We start from the raw sequence: 21,219 nt of genomic DNA on the forward strand, positions 1-21,219 counted from the left end.
ATTCATATCTTTGCATAGACTGTATAGCAGTACCTCCTCTACCTCCTCTAGCGGTGGACGCCTGTCCCAGCTGCAGCAGTTTGAAAAAGAGTTTTGAGGACAGCTTTGCCTACAGCAGCTTGCTGCTTTGCTTGCACATCTACACAATAGTGTTTGGTGAAAGTGTGTATTGTAGTCCATGTGGCTGCCTTACAGATGTCTTCTAGTGGGATGTTTCCCAGGAAAGCCATGGATGCCCCCATTTTGCGCGTGGAGTGTGCTCTTGGGGGTACTGTTACAGTGCGTTTAGCTTTTTGGTAGCATATTTGAATGCATTTAACTATCCATCTAGCTATTCCTGATTTAGAGATGGGGTTACCTTTATGTTGTGGTGAGAAAGCAGCAAACAGTTGCTTTGTCTTTCTGAATGGTTTAGTTCTGTCAATGTAATATAACAGAGCTCTTCTTACATCTAGTGTGTGTAAGGCTCTTTCAGCTACTGACTGCGGGTTTTGGAAGAAAAGGGGCAGTTCAATGGACTGATTGATATGGAAAGTGGAAATGACCTTTGGCATGAATTTAGGATTAGTACGTAGTACCACCTTATTTGCATGTATTTGCATGTAAGGTTCCTGAATAGTTAAAGCCTGTAACTCACTTACTCGTCTGAGTGAAGAGATGGCAATTAAAAAAGCCACCTTCCATGTCAGAAATTGCAGTTCACATGAGTGGAGTGGTTCAAAAGGAGGTCCCATAAGTCTGGTAAGTACTATATTTAAGTTCCAGATCGTGAAGTTGGATGTTTGGGAGGGATTATTCGTTTGAGCCCTTCCTTGAAAGCCTGGATTGCTGGAACTCTGAACAGAGACAGGTGTTGTCTGTTTTGGAGGTAAGCTGCTATAGCTGCAAGATGAAGTCTTATAGAAGAGTATGCTAGATTGCATCTTTGAAGATGCAACAGGTAACAGATGTTTTGTATAGAAGCGTCTAATGGATTGATTTGGTTATTGTTGCAATAAATTACAAATCTTTTCCATTTGGCTGCATAGCATGCTCTAGTGGTTGGGCGTCTTGCCTCTTTGATAATGTTCATGCAATCAGGAGGCAAATTGAGATATCCAAATTCTAAGACTTCAGGAGCCAGATCGCTAGGTTCAGTTGATTGGGATCTGGGTGCCTGATTTCTCCATGGTTCTGAGTTAGATGTGGCGATAGACGCAGTCTTTGGTTTGGCCCACGGAGAGTTCTAGGAATGTTGTGTACCATGGTTGTCTGGCCCATGTTGGAGCAACCAGGATCAGTGTCAGAGACTGCTGACGTAGTTTGTGTGCCACTAGCGGAATCAGTGGGGCTGGTGGAAAAGCGTACGCAAATCTGCCTGACCAGTTCATCCATATTGCATTGCCCTGTGACAACGGATGTGGGGACCTGGCTGCAAAATACTGGCATTTGGAGTTTTCGTATGTGGCAAACAGATCTATTTCTGGATGCCCCCATTCTTGGAAGAATGGTTGGAGAGCTTGAGGATGAATCTCCCATTCGTGTATCTGTTGGCTGTGTCTGCTTAACAGATCCGCTATTTGATTGTCTTTCCCTGGCAGGTGTTGTGCTAGGAGAAAGATGTTCTCTGGAATTGCCCACCTCCATATGCTCTGAGCTAAGTGGGAAAGCTGTAGAGAGTGAGTCCCTCCCTGTTTTTGGATGTAATACATGGCTGTCATGTTGTCCGTCCGGATCAACACCGCTTTGTTGTATATGTGGTTTTGGAACGCTTTCAGTGCCAGAAAAGCTGCTAGCAACTCTAAGTGGTTGATATGCAGTGTCTTTTGCTTGGCTGTCCAGAGTCCCTGGATTGTGTATTGATGTAGGTGGGCTCCCCATCCTGTCAGTGATGCATCCGCTGTCAATACTACTTGTGGAACTGGCTCTTGGAACAGTCGCCCCTTGAAAAGGTTTTGTGAGTTCCACCACTGCAGAGAGTTGTATGCGCGACTGTCTACCAACACTAGGTCTTTTAGTTGTCCTTGAGCCTGGTTCCACTGCCTTGCTAGGCATTCTTGTAATGGACGCATTTGAAGTCTGGCATGGGGGACAATGAATATGCAGGAGGCCATCATGCCTATGAGTTGCAGGAACACTCGAGCTGGTAGGGAGTGTTGTGGCTGAAACCTTTGGATTAGTGTCTGCATGTTGGCTATCCTGATTGGATTGGGATATGCCTTTCCTACAGATGTATCTATTGTAGCTCCCAGATATTGTTGTATGTGGGAGGGTTGCAGTTGAGATTTTGGGTAATTTATTGAGAAACCCAGACTGTGCAGCAGCTGGAGGGTTTGGGACGTATGACTTGCACATTGGATGTCTGACTTGGCTTTTATGAGCCAATCGTCGAGATAGGGAAACACGTGGATGTGTTGCTGCCTGAGGTGTGCTGCCACTACAGCTAGGCACTTAGTGAACACCCTTGGAGCTGTAGTTACTCCAAAGGGGAGAACTTTGAATTGATAGTGTTGTTCTTGCATTGTGAACCTGAGATATTTCCTGTGAGCTGGGTGTATAGGAATGTGGAAGAACAATAGTTACTTACCTGTAAACAGGTGGTTCTCCAGTATTGGTGTCTTTCATAGATTCACATGCCTGAATCATTCCCCGTCGTCGGAGTAGGAGTCTCACGGTATATAAAAAAAGCAATAAAATGCCATAAAATATATAGCAGATAACAGAAATACCAAACCAGGAAGTAAGTAGCCCCAGCTACAGTAGAAAAAACTTCCACCCTCGTGACTATCTAAGTCATTATGTGTTAGTCCAAACTGCAGCCAATCAGGCGACAGCACCCACCAGAATGTTCTCCCCAGAGGCTCAGGCTCTCAGATTTTCTCGCACAGGAGTGAAGTCCCATGCTATTCGAGAGAGTCTCTGGGGGAAGGCGGGCGGGTTGCATGTGAATCTATGAAAGACACCAATACTGGAGAACCACCTGTTTACAGGTAAGTAACTATTGTTCTTCTCCAGTATTAGGGGTGTCTTTCATAGATTCACATGCCTGAATCAGAATAGTAAGCAGTACTCACATTATAACGCTCGTAGACGTCAGAATATCATGTATGCATATAATTAAATATACCCATGTATATAGTAAAGGAGACATGCATAACAGTAATCAACATGTTCTGAGCAAACGTCTAAAGAGCATAAATGAGGAGGTGGAAACAGAGGCTCACCTTATTTGAAAAGATTGCGAAGCACTGCTCTCCCAACCGAAGCATCTGCATCATCTGCCGAGTCCAGACAGTAGTGTCTAGTAAAGGTGTGCCTGCTAGACCACGTGGCAGCTCTGCAGATCTGTCGAAGTGGCACACCAGCAAAAAGGGCAGTGGAAGAGCTAACTGCCCTGGTTGAATGTGCTCTTGGCAAGGCTTGTAAGGGCCTACCAGCCTGTTGGTGACAAAGTCCAATCGTAGAGGAGACCCATCTAGCAATGGTCTGTTTTGAAACAGCACAACCCCGGCGTTGCCGGCCATAAGCCACGAACAGTTGGTCTGTCTTGCGGATGGTCGAAGTTCTGGAGAGATAAAATCGAAGGCATCTTCTAATGTCTAAAGAATGCAGTGCTTTCTCAGCCGTAGACTGTGGGTTAGGAAAGAATGTTTTAAGGACAACAGGTTCATTAAGATGAAAGTCCAGTGGTACTTTAGGCATGTATGTGGGATTAGTGCGCAATACCACTGAGTCCGTGGTGAATTGAAGGAAAGGTGCCTTAGATGTAAACGCCTGAATATCGCTGACCCTCCTAGCAGATGTCAAAGCCAGGAGCAACGATACTTTCCATGTCAGAAATTTCAGGTCCACCTTATGAATCGGTTCAAAGGGGTGTCGCATGAGCTGAGATAGGACGATGTTCAGATGCCATGCCGGGGGAGGTTTTCGGACCGGCGGAAACATGCGAAATAAGCCCTTGAAAAATTGTTGGATGATCCGTACAGAGAACAGGGAGTTTGATCCATCTTGGCGAAACCTAGAGATGGCTGCTAGGAAGACCTTAAGAGTAGAGTGCGCCAAACCCAGTCTGGCTAGATGCAGAAAGAAAGGAAGGATTTGTTCTGGTGTTGCTTGAATGGGATGTAAGTCATTAGCTTGGCACCATGCACAGAACCGTTTCCACTTGAGTTTGTATGTTTTGATCGTGGATGGAGCTCTGGCTTTTGCAAGCACCTCCTGACAATCTTGTGGAATGTTTAGGTGTGCAAATTCCATGTGTTGAGGAGCCAAGCTGACAATTTCAGCGAGTTCGGGTCCGGATGGTATACCCTGCCTTGCTGGGTGGATAGAAGCTGCGGAATGCGTGGGAGTGGTATAGGGTTGCATTCCGAGAGAAGGAGTAGTTCGGGGAACCAGTATTGTCTGGGCCATCGAGGAGCAATTAAGATCAACCGGCATGGCTGTTTCTTCATTTTCCTGATAACTTTCGGGATCAGAGGTATCGGTGGAAAGGCGTACGCGAATATTTGATTCCAGTTCAGCGAAAGGGCATCCCCACACGAGTCCTTGTGGGGAACCCAGCTTGCAAAGAATGGGCATTTCCGGTTCTGGAAGGTTGCAAACAAGTCCAAGTCCGGATGCCCCCACATCTGAAAGATGCGACGTAGAGATGGGAGATGAAGTTCCCACTCGTGAGTGCAGCCCCCGGACCTGCTGAGAGAGTCCGCCAATACATTCGCAATCCCCGGAACGTGGACCGCTGACAGATGAATATCGTGAGTCAAGGCCCAACTCCATATTTCTTGTGCTTGTTGAGATAGTCGGACTGATCTGGTCCCGCCCTGTTTGTTTAGATAATACATGCAGGTGGTGTTGTCTGTCCGTATCAAGACTGTGGCACCTTGCAGAGTCGCTTGAAAGGACTTCAGGGCTAAAAATATGGCGTGTAACTCTAACCGGTTGATGTGCCATTTCATTTGGACCTGGTTCCACTTCCCGCTGACCGTCATGCCTTGGAGGTGTGCACCCCAGCCTGTCATTGATGCATCGGTCGTCACTATGAACCTGGGAACTTCCGTGAGGAAGGAGCATCCCACTTGTAAGTTGGATCGGTGGGTCCACCATGCGATTGCTTGTCGCATGCGAGGTGTAATGTGGAGGATATCTTCGAAAGATCCTGTGGCTTGGATCCATTGGCGGCTGAGTTCCTCCTGTAAGGGTCTCATCCGAAGACGGCAGTTGGGAGTGAGCAGAATGCAGGAAGAAAGCATTCCGAGGAATGACTTGAATATGCGTACTGAAACGCACTTTCTTAGTGACAATGTCGTCGCGAGTCGTTGAATCTTGACTTGTCTTTCTTCTGAAATGAATACTTGGGCAAGGTTGGTGTCCAGTGTCGCTCCTAAGAAGTCCTTTCTCGTTGTAGGTGTGAGACGAGACTTCTCGAAGTTGATTGAGAAACCTAGGTTCTGCATCAGAGACAAAGTTTTTTGAACGTGATCTTGAGCCGTGTCGAAAGAACTGGCCTTGATAAGGCAGTCGTCCAGGTATGGATAAATTTGAATCGATTGCAACCGAAGATGGGCCGCTACTGGGGCCAGCATCTTCGTAAACACTCTGGGGGCTGAACGCAGGCCAAATGGGAGGACCTTGAACTGGAAGTCCCTGCCAGCCACTCTGAACCTGAGAAACTTCCGATGCCGTGGGAAAATCGGTACGTGGAAGTAGGCATCTTGAAGGTCGAGTGTTGCCAAAAACTCTCCCGCCGAAAGAAATTAGAGGATTTCCTGAAGTGTTAGCATCCTGAATGTGAGTTTCTTCAGAAACTTGTTCAATGCTCGCAAGTCGAGGATGGGGCGCCACTCTCCTGACTTCTTGCGAACAAGGAAAAATCTTGAGTAGAAGCCTCGTCCCCTCTGATGATGAGGCACTCTTTCGATTGCCCCTTTCCGGATCATGGTGTTGATCTGGACGAATAGCTCCTTGAGGTGCGCTGGATCGGGTCCTTTTGGGGGGCAATTTGGGGGGATTTTTACGAATTCTAAAATGTGTCCTCTGGCTACTACATCCAGGACCCATTTGTCTGTAGTAATTTCGGACCAATTTAAGTAGTGTTGGGATATTTGTCCTCCAATTTGGTTCGGGTTGGCACAAAGTGGTGGCAGGATGCGTGCCTCATTTCTTGTTGTCTCTTCCTCGATAATTAGATTTTCCTCGAGGTTGAGAGTAATTTCCTCTCTTTTGTCCATAGGTTTGTTGCCGGTAAGGCTGAAATCTTTGGTTTCCCTGGGTGGAGGAATAAGAGCGTTGTTGGGCGTATCCTCCTCTATTATTGAAATTCCCCCTTCCTCTTGTGCCACGAAAGGAAGATTTCCGGTACTGAAGGGTACCCAGTGAACGTGCTGTTTCAGTGTCTTTCTTTATTGCCTCCAGGGCCTCATCAACATGTTTGCCGAATAGTGACTCTCCATCAAAAGGCATGTCAATGATTCTGTTTTGAACCTCCTGCCTAAAGGAGGTTGCTCGTAACCATCCTTGCCGTCTAAGAACAGCTGCACCCGCAAGCTGTCGAAAGGCAGTGGCAGCCACGTCCACAGCAGCGTCAATCATCTCCGAGGAGACACACTCTCCTTCCTGAAGGATTTTCTTGGCCTCAGTGCGATCAGGCTCGGGGAGCTTGTCCATGTACGGTGAGATGTCCGACCACATCTGTCTATCGTATCTCCCTAAAATGGCGAGGGAGTTTGCGGCCCGGATGGTCGTGGCTGCAATGGTAGAAACCTTCTTGCCAATGGAATCAAGGCGTCTCCCATCCTTGTCTGGAGGAACAGAGACCTGAGACGTAGGGTTGGAAGATCTCTTCTGCGCTGCCTGTGCCACCACAGAATCGGCTTTAGCTTGCCCGACAAGGCATGCTGGAGAAGTAGTAGGCGCCCTATATTTTTTATCTACTCTAGGGAGCACTGCTGGTAAGGAATTCGGCTTGGCCATGATCTTAAGACCCTCCTTCCAGATAAAATCTATAATTGGAATGGTCCAACTCTGCTTATGAGGGGTAGATTTAAAATCATACAAAAAGCAGTCTTCTTGTTTAGCTTCCATGGTTATTAGAAACCTCCTAGTTGCTCTATCCATGATCTTGTGAAATGAGGCAACGTCCACGGGTGGGGACTCAGAAACAGTAGGCTCCGCCGGAGAGGGTGTGTTCGCATTGTAATCCTCATACTCCGACGATTCAGAGGCTTCATTCAGCTCTCCTTCTTCCTGATCCTCCTGTTCCGAGAGCTCCTCTTCTCGTGGCTGAGGAGATGAAACTGGTGACGTAGGCAACGTTGAGCGACTGTCCTCCAACGCATTAGAAGCCCTTGGTCGTGTCCGCGGAGAGAGGGAAGGCCTTCCCTGCGGCAAAGGTGTAGACATCACTGAGTCACCAGACTCAGAAGGTGGGAAACGTCTATAATAGTCACTGAGCATGTACTGCAAGTTGCGGAATAAATCTTCAGGCAGTTGCCTATCAGTGTCAGGTCTGTCAGCCCGCGGAGCAGGCTGAACGTCCTCCATGTTATCCTCAACATCTTCCTGAACTTTAATATGGAGTTCGGATGGACTTCTAGCTGGCCCAAAATTTTCGTCTTCATAGGATCCCTCCTCATCTGAATCCAAAAGCTTGTCAGGCACCACAATGGTAGTAGAAATAGAGTCCACAGTAGCTCTCTTTTTTAATAAAGTAGCAGTAGTCGCAGGAGATGGCAATGGAATCCCTGCTGTCTGCGCAGACCAAACCTGCAAAGTAGTGCAGCTTGAAAGAGGCGGCGTCAACGGGACGTCTGTATACTGCTGACAGTGCTGTCTCGTCGACGGAATCGTCGTCGACGGGGTCGTCGACGGGGTCGTAGACAGTAGCTTCGTCGACGAGTGCTTTGCCGTCGACGAGGATCTCTTCGTCGACGAGGTCGTCGACGGTGGTGTCGTCGTCGAGGCCGTCGACGGTGGTTTCGTCGTCGAGGCCGTCGACGGTGGTTTCGTCGTCGAGGCCGTCGACGGTGGTTTCGTCGTCGAGGCCGTCGACGGTGGCTTCGTCGTCGAGACCGTCGACGGTGGCTTCGTCGTCGAAGTCGTCGACGGTGGCTTCGCCGTCGCCGTCGACGGGGGCTTCGCCGTCGTCGTCGACGGGGGCATCGTCGACGGAGTCTTCGTCGTCGACGAGGATTTTACCGTCGACGGGAGGGCCGTCGACGTCGATGTTCTCGTCGACGGTGCCAATTTTATCGTCGACGGGGATCTCAAAGATGAAGATGACAAAATCGTCGACGGTACCTTGGCCATCGTCGTCGGGGCAACTGTAGACGACGAGATAGGCCTAATCTGGACATGAACCAGTGTAGGCGAAGAAGCTGAAGACATGACAAGTGTAGGCTTCGGTGAGGAGAAAGTCATAGTGCAGGTGGTAGAAGTGGCCACATGAGAAGAAACACAGTCCTTCCTTGACGTTGAAATTGTCAATAATGGCAACTGAGGAGGCACAGATTTAGAAGATTTCTTAGGCACTGTCTTAGTCCCAGACTTCTTAGAGGGCGTAGAATCCCCTTTGGAAAGTGGGATAACTTTACTTGAAGAACTAGGCCCAGGAGCATCCTGGGAAGATTTAGACTTCTTAACCACCTTCGCCCTCAGAGATGAAACATCAGTTTCAGCCTTCCTCTTAGTTGATAGAAATGAAGAGCCGGAACCACAACTTCCTACCTCAGAGACAGGGTCATCCTTGTTCTTTAGTCTATTGAGCCACAATAGAAGGCGCCCTTCTCTATCCTTGATGGTCTTGGAGGGGAAAGTCCGGCAGATCTTGCACTCCTTCACCTCATGATCAGGATAAAGACAATACAAACATTTCTTGTGGGGGTCCTCCTTGAAAAGTCTTGGCTTCCCACAAGAGTCACAGGCTCTAAACAGGGATTTAGATGAAGACATCTGTGAAAGTTGAAGAAATTAGTGATATAGAAGAAAAAACTGAGCAGAGCTCAGGGAGACTCCCTTCACACAACGTGCGGTAGAAAATCTGAGAGCCTGAGCCTCTGGGGAGAACATTCTGGTGGGTGCTGTCGCCTGATTGGCTGCAGTTTGGACTAACACATAATGACTTAGATAGTCACGAGGGTGGAAGTTTTTTCTACTGTAGCTGGGGCTACTTACTTCCTGGTTTGGTATTTCTGTTATCTGCTATATATTTTATGGCATTTTATTGCTTTTTTTATATACCGTGAGACTCCTACTCCGACGACGGGGAATGATTCAGGCATGTGAATCTATGAAAGACACCCCTAATACTGGAGAAATATGCGTCTTTGAGGTCTAATGTGGCAAGGAAGTCGCCCTGCTGAAGCAGTGGGAGAACTTGTTGTAAGGTAATCATATGGAAGTGCTCTGACAGTATGTATTGGTTCAGAGGCCTGAGATCTAATATGGGTCTGAGCGACCCGTCCTTTTTGGGAATAAGGAAGTATAGAGAGTATACTCCTGTTCCTTGGTGTTGAAAAGGGACTGGCTCTATGGCGCCCTTTTGTAGCGTGGATTGGACCTCTTGCTGTAACAGTGTTATGTGCTCTTTGGACATAGGACGGTATTTGGGTGGTATGTTGGGTGGAGTAGAAGTGAGTTCCAGGCAATAACCATACTGGATAATTTGTCTCACCCGATTTTGGAAAAAGGGGGTGGTGATGGACAGAGTTTCTGAATGATGCAGAATACTCTTACCAAGTCAAGAGATCATGGTTTTAATCCATCACCGTTTTTTAGCTCAATGCACCATCCCAGCTCAGAACCTGGCTATTTGCAAATTAGTCTGTTTCTGTCCCAGTGCATGATGGGAACAGGGCAAACCAAACTACCAAGCCAATTCTTATACTGGGAAGGAAACAAGCTTCCGGGGACCGGTTTCTGGCATCACAGCCTTCGTCGGCCCGGCTTGCTTGAATCCTGATGGTGCAATGAGCAAGGGACTCACGTCTGAGCATACCCTCCCACACATAGTGTGGATAAAAGCGATTTTGGAAAAAGGGGGTGGTGATGGACAGAGTTTCTGAATGATGCAGAATACTCTTACCAAGTCAGGAGATCATGGTTTTAATCCATCACCGTTTTTTAGCTCAATGCACCATCCCAGCTCAGAACCTGGCTATATGCAAATTAGTCTGTTCCTGTCCCAGTGCATGATGGGAACAGGGCAAACCAAACTACCAAGCCAATTCTTATACTGGGAAGAAACAAGCTTCCGGGGACCGGTTTCTGGCATCACAGCCTTCGTCGGCCCGGCTTGCTTGAATCCTGATGGTGCAATGAGCAAGGGACTCACTTCTGAGCATACCCTCCCACACATAGTGTGGATAAAAGCGATTTTGGAAAAAGGGGGTTGTGATGGACAGAGTTTCTGAATGATGCAGAATACTCTTACCAAGTCAAGAGATCATGGTTTTAATCCATCACCGTTTTTTAGCTCAATGCACCATCCCAGCTCACAACCTGGCTATATGCAAATTAGTCTGTTCCTGTCCCAGTGCATGATGGGAACAGGGCAAACCAAACTACCAAGCCAATTCTTATACTGGGAAGGAAACAAGCTTCCGGGGACCGGTTTCTGGCATCACAGCCTTCGTCGGCCCGGCTTGCTTGAATCCTGATGGTGCAATGAGCAAGGGACTCACGTCTGAGCATACCCTCCCACACATAGTGTGGATAAAAGCGATTTTGGAAAAAGGGGGTGGTGATGGACAGTTTCTGAATGATGCAGAATACTCTTACCAAGTCAAGAGATCATGGTTTTAATCCATCACCGTTTTTTAGCTCAATGCACCATCCCAGCTCAGAACCTGGCTATATGCAAATTAGTCTGTTCCTGTCCCAGTGCATGATGGGAACAGGGCAAACCAAACTACCAAGCCAATTCTTATACTGGGAAGGAAACAAGCTTCCGGGGACCGGTTTCTGGCATCACAGCCTTCGTCGGCCCGGCTTGCTTGAATCCTGATGGTGCAATGAGCAAGGGACTCACGTCTGAACATACCCTCCCACACATAGTGTGGATAAAAGCGATTTTGGAAAAAGGGGGTGGTGATGGACAGAGTTTCTGAATGATGCAGAATACTCTTACCAAGTCAAGAGATCATGGTTTTAATCCATCACCGTTTTTTAGCTCAATGCACCATCCCAGCTCAGAACCTGGCTATATGCAAATTAGTCTGTTCCTGTCCCAGTGCATGATGGGAACAGGGCAAACCAAACTACCAAGCCAATTCTTATACTGGGAAGGAAACAAGCTTCCGGGGACCGGTTTCTGGCATCACAGCCTTCGTCGGCCCGGCTTGCTTGAATCCTGATGGTGCAATGAGCAAGGGACTCACGTCTGAGCATACCCTCCCACACATAGTGTGGATAAAAGCGATTTTGGAAAAAGGGGGTGGTGATGGACAGAGTTTCTGAATGATGCATAATACTCTTACCATGTCAAGAGATCATGGTTTTAATCCATCACCGTTTTTTAGCTCAATGCACCATCCCAGCTCAGAACCTGGCTATATGCAAATTAGTCTGTTCCTGTCCCAGTGCATGATGGGAACAGGGCAAACCAAACTACCAAGCCAATTCTTATACTGGGAAGGAAACAAGCTTCCGGGGACCGGTTTCTGGCATCACAGTCTTCGTCGGCCCGGCTTGCTTGAATCCTGATGGTGCAATGAGCAAGGGACTCACGTCTGAGCATACCCTCCCACACATAGTGTGGATAAAAGCGATTTTGGAAAAAGGGGGTGGTGATGGACAGAGTTTCTGAATGATGCAGAATACTCTTACCAAGTCAAGAGATCATGGTTTTAATCCATCACCGTTTTTTAGCTCAATGCACCATCCCAGCTCAGAACCTGGCTATATGCAAATTAGTCTGTTACTGTCCCAGTGCATGATGGGAACAGGGCAAACCAAACTACCAAGCCAATTCTTATACTGGGAAGGAAACAAGCTTCCGGGGACCGGTTTCTGGCATCACAGCCTTCGTCTGCCCTGCTTGCTTGAATCCTGATGGTGCAATGAGCAAGGGACTCACGTCTAAGCATACCCTCCCACACATAGTGTGGATAAAAGCGATTTTGGAAACTATCCTATCTATGAGTATACCCTCCCACACTATGTGTGGGAGGGTATACTCAGACGTGAGTCCCTTGCTCATTGCACCATCAGGATTCAAGCAAGCCGGGCCGACGAAGGCTGTGATGACAGAAACCGGTCCCTGGAAGCTTGTTTCCTTCCCAGTATAGGAATTGGCTTGGTAGTTTGGTTTGCCCTGTTCCCATCATGCACTGGGACAGGAACAGACTAATTTGCATATAGCCAGGTTCTGAGCTGGGATGGTGCAGTGAGCTAAAAAACAGGTGATGGATTAAAACCATGATCTCTTGACTTGGTAAGAGTATTCTGCATCATTCAGAAACTCTGTCCATCACCACCCCCTTTTCCAAAATCGATTTTATCCACACTATGTGTGGGAGGGTATACTCAGACGTGAGTCCCTTGCTCATTGCACCATCAGGATTCAAGCAAGCCGGGCCGACGAAGGCTGTGATGCCAGAAACCGGTCCCCGGAAGCTTGTTTCCTTCCCAGTATAAGAATTGGCTTGGTAGTTTGGTTTGCCCTGTTCCCATCATGCACTGGGACAGGAACAGACTAATTTGCATATAGCCAGGTTCTGAACTGGGATGGTGCAGTGAGCTAAAAAACAGGTGATGGATTAAAACCATGATCTCTTGACTTGGTAAGAGTATTCTGCATCATTCAGAAACTCTGTCCATCACCACCCCCTTTTCCAAAATTAATTTGTCTCACCCACCTGTCTGTGGTAATTGCGTTCCAGACAGGTAGGAACTGATTGATTCTGCCTCCGACCGGTGTGTGTTCTGGAGGGAGTGTGGTGAAGTCACTGTTTGGTGGCAGTGGAGGCTCTGGTGTTATTGCCTCCACGTCCTCTGCCCTTATTATTGTTTCCTCTGTAACCTCCTCTATTGGAGCCTTTATTAAAAGTGCTATGGGTATTTGATTTGAAGGTGGAGGAGCTTTGCGATGTGCTGCCCCTTCCTGCACCTCTAAATGAGGAGCAACGAAAGAAACCCCGGTGTTGTTGGAACTGAAGCGCCCCCATTGATTTGGCAGTTTCAGTGTCTTTTTTCATTTTATCTAAAATGGTGTCAACTGCAGGGCCAACAGAAAGTCTTGGTTTACTGGCTGATTGAGGATGGTGGATTGCACCTCGTTCTTAAAACCAGATATGCGTAACCATGTGTGTCTGCACAGTAGAACGCTGGTGTTGATAGACCTGGCCGAAGTATCGGCTGCGTCTAGCGCGCATTTGATGGAGGCGTTTGTTATGAATTTGCCTTCTTGGATGAGGTTGTTGGCCTGCGCCTTAAAGGGTTCTGGTAGGTGTTGCATTAGAGTTTCGAGTTGGTCGTAGTGTGCTCTATCATATCTCTCTAATAGAGCTTGTGTATTAGCGATTCTCCAAGAATTAGCAGCTTGTGAAGCTACCCTTTTTCCTGATGCTTCTAAAATTTTTGATTCTTTATCAGGAGGGGGAGCGTCTCCTGTTGTTTGCGAATTGGCTCGTTTACGAGCGTTTGCAACGACTAAAGAATCTAAAGGCAATTGGTGTTTTGTATAAGTAGGGTCTGCTGGTGCTGCCGTATATTTTTCTCTATTCTTGGATTGAGCACTCGTGCCCTAACAGGATCTTTAAAGATATCTGGCGCGTGCTTGAGGACCCCTTTAAGCATTGGAAGAGTTTTGACATTTTTCTCAGAAGTGAGGAAGGGTAAACAGTCAAAATATCGACTTCAAAATATCGAATGGACTTAATATCGAGTTTTAAATATCGAATGGACAAAATATCGACAGGACAGAATATAGACATCAAAAATATCGTTTTTAAGGTAAGTAATGTAATATTGAATGTTAAAAATATAGACAGTTAAAATATCGAAGTATATGATATAGATTATTAAAATGATCGAATTTTTAATAATATCGATTTTTTTATAGTCATTTTTATGTTAATATATGTGTGAAAAGTGTGTATTTATGTTATAATTTATTTTAATTAATGAAATTTGTTGTTTTAATTTTTGCGTAATTTAATTCTGTAGCGGGTTGTGGGTTTATAGGGGAATAGGGTGGGAAGTAATTTAAATATAATTAATTAAATATGTAAATTTATTTATTGGTATTCATTTTTAATTAAATGTTAATTAATTTATAATTGGCAGTTAATTAAAATTTAATTGGCAATTAATTTTAATTAATTGATTAATTGGTAATTATGTTAATTTTACTAATTTATTTTCTGTAGTGGGTTGTGGGTGTATAGGGGAGTAGGGTGGGAAGTAATTTAATTCTAATTAATAAAATATGTACATTTAATTATTGTTATTCATTTTCATTAATTGTTAATTAATTGATATTTGGTAATTATTTAAATTTTAATTGGCAATTAATTTAAATTGATTAATTGCTAATTATGTTAATTTTACTAATTTTATTTCTGTAGCGAGTTGTGGGTTTATAGGGGAATTGGGTGGGAATTAATTTATTCATAATTAATTAAATAAATAAATTTATTTATTTGTAGTTAATTTGAATTAATTGTTAATTAATTTTTAAATGTAAAATTAATAATTGTTAATTTGTAATTAATTTGTATTAATAGGTAAATAATTGTAAATATTAACTTTTAATTTGTAATTTTAATTGATTAATTATTATATTAAATTGGTAATTACTTTTAATTATTTTTTTCTAGATATTTATTTATATTAATAGAAATATTATATGAAGTATTTCATATCCCTACTTTTGCACTCTTTGGAGTGGGTTTAGTAATTTTAACCCCTACGCTATCCAACACTTTCCCTACTGTTGCACTCATTGGAGTGGGAATAGTAATTTTTACCCCTACGCTATCCAACGCTTTCCCTCCTGTTGCACTCTTTGGAGTTGGAATAGTAATTTTTACCCCTACGCTATCCAACGCTTTCCCTACTGTTGCAACCACTGGAGTGGGAATAGTAATTTTTACCCCTACGCTATCCAACGCTTTCCCTACTGTTGCACTCTTTGGAGTGGGAATAGTAATTTTAACCGCTACGCTATCCAACGCTTTCCCTACTGTAGCACCCACTGGAGTGGGAATAGTAATTTTTACCCTTACGCTATCCAACGCTTTCCCTACTGTTGCACCCACTGGAGTGGGAATAGTAATTTTTACCCCTACGCTATCCAACGCTTTCTCTACTGTTGCACCCACTGGAGTGGGAATAGTAATTTTTACCCCTATGCTATCCAACGCTTTCCCTACTGTTGCACCCATTGGAGTGGGAATGGTAATTTTTACCCCTACGCTATCCAACGCTTTCCCTACTGTTGCACCCACTGGAGTGGGAATAATAATTTTTACCTCTACGCTATCCAACGCTTTCCCTACTGTTGCACCCACTGGAGTGGGAATAGTAATTGTAACCCCTACACTATCCAATGCTTTCCCTACTGTTACACCCACTGGAGTGGGAATAGTAATTTTAACCCCTACGCTATCCAACGCTTTCCCTACTGTTGCAACCACTGGAGTGGGAATAGTACATTTAAACCCTACGCTATACAACGCTTTCCCTATTTTCGCACCCATTGGAGTGGGAATAGTAATTTTTATCCCTACGCTATCCAACGCTTTCCCTACTGTTGCACCCATTGGAGTGGGAATAGTAATTTTTACCCCTACGCTATCCAACGCTTTCCCTACTGTTGCACTCACTGGAGTGGGAATAGTAATTTTAACCCTACGCTATCCAACGCTTTCCCTACTGTTGCACTCACTGGAGTGGGAATAGTAATTTTTACCCCTACGCTATCCAACGCTTTCCCTTCTGTTGCACTCTCTGGAGTGGGAATAGTATTTTTTACACTTCTGCTAATGTACGGTAATAATATAGGATATTATTTAAATATATTATGTTACTATATATATATGTTTTTACAAATATGATTGTAAAAATTTTTTTTACTTTCATTAATTATTTAATTTTTATAAGTTAATTTTAGTATTTTTAAGTGTATTTTAGTAATTAATTTTTACTATTACTTTAATTTAACACTGTTTTTAATAAAGTCGATATTTTTATAAACTATATTTTTGTAAACGATATTTTGTACTCGATATTTTTGTACTTACCTGTTTGTAGATACAAAGTCGATATTCTGTCTGTCGATATTTTGGCATCGATATTTTTGATAGTCGATATTCTGTCCGTCGATATTATGTCAGTGATCCGTGAGGAAGGTGTCGAACAAGAAATCTTCCTCTATCTACCTTGTGATATTTAGCTGCCCTATCTATAATCTGATTAAACATGATTGTGTCGTCTGTAGGTGACGGTTTTGTTGGGTATGGGGAAGTATCTGGGATGGGCTGTTGGTCATCATCATCTTGGTCATCCCATGTGTTATCTTGTTGATCAGGAACCCCAGTGTCATCATAATTATATTGATTGTATTGAGGATCTTCCCCCATGCCCTCTCTCTCATTGTGATCAGAGTGTGTGGGAGAGTAAGGAACGAAAGGCAGAAAAGCAGGAGGAGTGAAAGGCCTTGAGGGAAATGTGCCTAAGTCTTTTTTCTTTGGAGGAACTGGAGAAGGAGTGTCTTGTGGTAAAGGCCTCTTCTTCCGGTGGTAGACTATAACGTGTCCTGTATCTGGATCGATATATAATTTAGCTTGCTCCTCGGACACTGGGTGTGGGTGGAGTAGTTCTTCCTCGACAGTCCGTGGCTATGGCGTCGAGGGTTTAGGTTTATGAACCTTTTTTGGAGTCTGTGGCTCTGTGTTTTTTGGTGTCGGAGCTCCCTTGGGCTCGACAGCTGATTTAGGTTTGATAACCTTTCTTGGTTAGACGCGTTCCTTGGCTTTAGAGTCTTTCTTTGGATCGGCGGCCTTTTTAGGCTCGGCGACTTGTTTTGGATCGACCGGGGCTTTTGGTTCGGTACGTTTTTTGTCCGAAGCCTGCTGTTTCTTTGGGTCGATTTCTTTTTTGTGTGTTCGGCAGCCTTTTTAGGTCCGTCTGTATCGGTTGGATCGACGACCTTTTTTGGCTGTACGATTTTCTGATGTCTTCGGTTACGATGGCTTCGGTGCCAAGCCTTTTGGTGCTGAGTGTTTTTGCGGCGTGACGCTCTTCGGTGCCGAGGGTTTCGGTGCCGATGGTCTTTCGGCGTCGACAGCTTTCTTAGGCTGTACACCCTTTGGATCGACGACATTACTTTTTGGGTCGATGATCTTCGGTCGGGCCACCTCTTTTGGTTGTGCGCCCTTCGGGTCTACTAGTTTTTTTGGTTCGATTACCTTTGGTTGGAGGACTCTTTTTGGCTCGATGACTGTCTTCGGGCATGAGCTACCTGAAGGCGTTTGTTTGTGCTTCGGAGCCGGGCCGAGAGGTGGGGTCTCTGAAGGAATGTCTCGATCTTGGCTAAGGCCTTTCGGCGATGCTTCAACTGGAGCCTTTTTTGTAGGGCTGAGTGGAGTGGGGGGCTGGGTACTCTCAGTTTTTTGCCCCGGTGTGATCTGGTCATCGGAGTCCGATTGGTCCTCAACGGTGATGATCTCGAGATCGGAGTCGGCAGCTTCGGGAAGCTCTTGGTCGTCCTCGAAGATATTCTCCGGTTCCGGTGCCGACTTCTGCATCTCTCGCCTAGCAGCCCGTCGATTGCGGATAGTTTTCTTGGATCGAAATTCAGCACACGCCGGGCAATCCTCTTCTTTGTGTTCAGGTGACAAACACTTGTTGCATACTGTGTGTTTGTCAGTATGTGGGAACTTTGAGTGGCATTGTGGGCACCTTTTAAAAGGACTCCTTTCCATCGACGGAAGTCGCACGTGGCGTCGATAAGGCCCACAGCCCGCATCGACGACCGGATCAAGATGAAAAGCTGGATGGAGTCGAGGGGTACCGAGCGAAAACAATACCGTCAAGTTCGAAGGCCTTTTGGCCTTAGGGAGTAGTTAGTTTCGATTCCGAGCTGGACTGTAGGAAATAACATCCGAACCCAATGGCGGAAAAAAACAATCTAAGGATGGAGTGGATGCCCATGCGCACTATGGTCCAAGGGAGGAGTCACCTATCTCGTGATACTTCGAAGACTCTTCCAAGACAACAAAGTGCAATCATCCGGACCCAACACTAGGCGGCGATCTATGCAAAGATATGAATTCAGCAGCCCACATGCCTCAAACACATTTTTACAATATTACCGGAAACCTAATGTTGGATACAACTGGGGTCTACAGCAGTGCTAACAGTAGTACCAGCACCAAAGGTTGCAAAATATGTTATGAACATTTCAGCATTTCCAGTGCACCCTGTCGCCATAGAAGCATTGCATAAGCAAACATGGCTGCCATCACATCCCACCACCACAAAAGCCGGTGCGCAAACAAAACCAGTCCCCCCCCCACCATTAACCCACAGCACGCCACTATTAACATTATTTTGGCATTTCCAAAGCTCCTGTTTGCATAGAAGCCGCTGCACAAACACAAACACAAAAAGTTCTGCCATCTTTCCCCACCACCATAAAAGCCGAAGCACCAACAAAAATGGCCCCACCACCAAAAACCTACAGCACTACCACCACCAAAACAGAGCAACAGATGATGCTGTTCCCTCTGCAAGGTGTTACCTGAGCTTTTTTCACCACAGGGTCCGCAGGCAGAGGCCTGGTAGGCGCTGCGGGCCTGTCTGGATCTGCTTCCTGAACAAAGAGAGTTTGGACAGTGAGAGAGCAAAATAGTCATCTATAGAGTGATACTGGCGCATGCAAGAGCCACTGACAGGTCTGAATGCATTCACTACCTGGCATAGAAGGGGCCAGAGGCCGCGTGGTGTGACTTCAAAGGTCCACTGGCATAAGGATGCCAAGGAGGGATGACTGCAAGTGACTACCTTTTTGGGCTTACACTTTGGCCACCATCTGAGAACTTGGGCATGATGCACAATGCATGGTCTAGTGCTTGCAATTTCGAATTTGTGTGACATGCTTTGTACTCCACTTAGCTTGAAACTAGATTTAAATGAACGCCCCTGTACATAAAGGAGCACTGGCATGGCCCACCATAATTACAGTATTAGGCCAAAAAGAGATGCCTAAATTATTGAAAGTTAATGCCTTGATGCAAACCCCAGAGTACGCTATCGATAAGAAAAGGCCTTTACTTCCCATTAATGAACAGAAAGTACAATGAGTGGATCCTATAACGCAGACAGACAGACAAGAAAGCTGCTTCAAGGCTGCAAGGTGCATGGACAATAGTTCCATCATAAAGTCAAAGCTAATGTCCAATATGCGCTGCATAGACCCTCCCAGGTACTCTGTCTGCTTACTTTTCTATGCGGATTATAGGAAGTTTAATTAATAAAGTTTTTTTTAAAGTTATCTGGTGGCTCTCTCGGAAGGGATTGTTTTCTATTTATGGGTATTTTCCTTGTCTTCGTTTGGATCATCTGTGTTGCAGACACCCACTTCAACACCCCATGTTCAAAAAAGTAGTAAAGAGTGTTTTTGGTCTTTCTTTTTCCAAAACGCATCTCTCGCCACATGCAATGTTTAACTTACTTGCTTTATGTTAGAGTGCATATATTTACTGTAGTAAATTCAAGAGTAATACTGCGTCTCCATTATATCTATACTCCCTAGCGACTGTTCCCTCAAGCCTCAGAACATTCTGCATCTTCCTTACAGGTCTTTAACATTTTATGGGTTACATTTGGCAAAAATGATAGTGATTTTGGGTGAGCCCCAATAAATTATGTTACTGGTGGTGTTAAAACAATTTTTAACCGTTGTTTTAGGGTATGACTCTCCCTCAAACCATTCAGCTGAGGCACAAACAGGTTAAAAAAAATTGGTGTTTGTCTTTTACTGGGATCTATTACACCTTTACAATTTAAAGTCAGTATTTTACCACCAAACTGATACAACCAAAAAGTACATATGATAATAATGGTCCTCGAAATAGATTTCGACCATCGTGATGTCAACGATATGGTGATCCATTAGTGCTCTTTTTGGTGGAATAGTCGCAACTCTTACAGCCAAACCTGAAGGCCTCAAAACCCAAATTAAGGATGGAGGCCATCCTGAGGCAATTTGAGTCTGATAACAGACATCCCTCATATCATTTCTAATATGAGAAAAACAAATGAATTTTTGGACCTGACCAGTAGACGGTAGGATAATGCACAGAATATGAATCTACGACCGACAGACCCAAAGCAGAGTATGTTTTTTTAGCTGGCATGCATTGTGAAGGTAACATCCTGAAGATATGTGTCCTGCAGTGCTCTATCTGGCATTGGGAATGTCGATGCTGAATTCCTTCAGAACCGCGCAGGTTCGCTGTATTCTATCCACACAACAACTCTGCTTGTGTGGGTTAGAGGGAGCTGTGAAGAGCCACTTGAACCATGCCAACTGGTCTAGAACGGCCAGGTTCAACTGGAGCCACTGCCAAGCAAGACAGCGGCGACTCTTACAAGAGGGTGTCTCTCAGTCCGCAGGTTCTCAAACTGCTAAGCACTGAACACATGCAGCTCGGATTGATGCATTTCTGGGGTGTGCTCCTGGGACCAGTTTTATTTGACATACGTTTTACAAGGAAGCACTGCTTCTGCTTTCTGCTATACAATTTGTGTGATTTTTGTGGTGGGAATGCTTGCAGTGCAGCCATTTTCTACTCTGACTGGGCCCTCTTGAAAGTGCCTATCCCCTTGTTTTGCCCTATCTAGCCTTTGCTTTTGTTATTTTATCCTGATTCTATGCAGAGATAAGTCTTGTTGGCTATTTTGCGGGTGATTCAGAAGAATTTCTTGTCTATGTCCAGTTGGTTGTTTTGCGGATCTTTGTTGAAGGTTTTCGTGCTTCCTCACTACATGAATTCTCGGTTAAGCCTAGACATTTAATTGTGCTTCTAGACAGGGCTATGTTCTAAAGCCCTTTAGAATTGTAGATTTCTCTGATTTATGTGAAGTTTGCCAATTGATTAGTGCCTCTTAACGTGTACCATGTGCCTGTGCTGCAATGTTTTGCATCAGCCCCGCAACACTATTGCAGCACCCGTAGTTGCTCGTTAGAGCATCCTCTGCTCCCGCTACTATTAATGAGAATACTTTTCCAGTCCT

At 45.2% G+C, this 21,219-nt stretch overlaps 1 protein-coding gene across 7 annotated transcripts in view; it reads right to left on the reverse strand.

The window, feature by feature from the left end:
* The window catches only part of ADAM15 (ADAM metallopeptidase domain 15), a 309,264-nt gene that overhangs the window by 34,503 nt on the left and 253,542 nt on the right, over positions 1–21,219 (reverse strand). For 2 of the 7 annotated variants that reach the window (XM_078671057.1, XM_078671058.1), the window contains one exon: positions 18,722–18,793. The exons of 4 other annotated variants lie outside the window; for them this stretch is intronic. In XM_078671057.1, the coding sequence (XP_078527183.1) occupies positions 18,722–18,793 (72 nt within the window). Of the gene's footprint in view, positions 1–18,721; positions 18,794–21,219 lie in introns of those variants that run through there. One more of the 7 variants, XR_013603850.1, reaches the window with a different exon arrangement.

The sequence above is a fragment of the Lissotriton helveticus genome, chromosome 12, assembly GCF_964261635.1.
Source record: "Lissotriton helveticus chromosome 12, aLisHel1.1, whole genome shotgun sequence".
In the NCBI taxonomy this organism is placed as follows: Eukaryota; Metazoa; Chordata; class Amphibia; order Caudata; family Salamandridae; genus Lissotriton; species Lissotriton helveticus.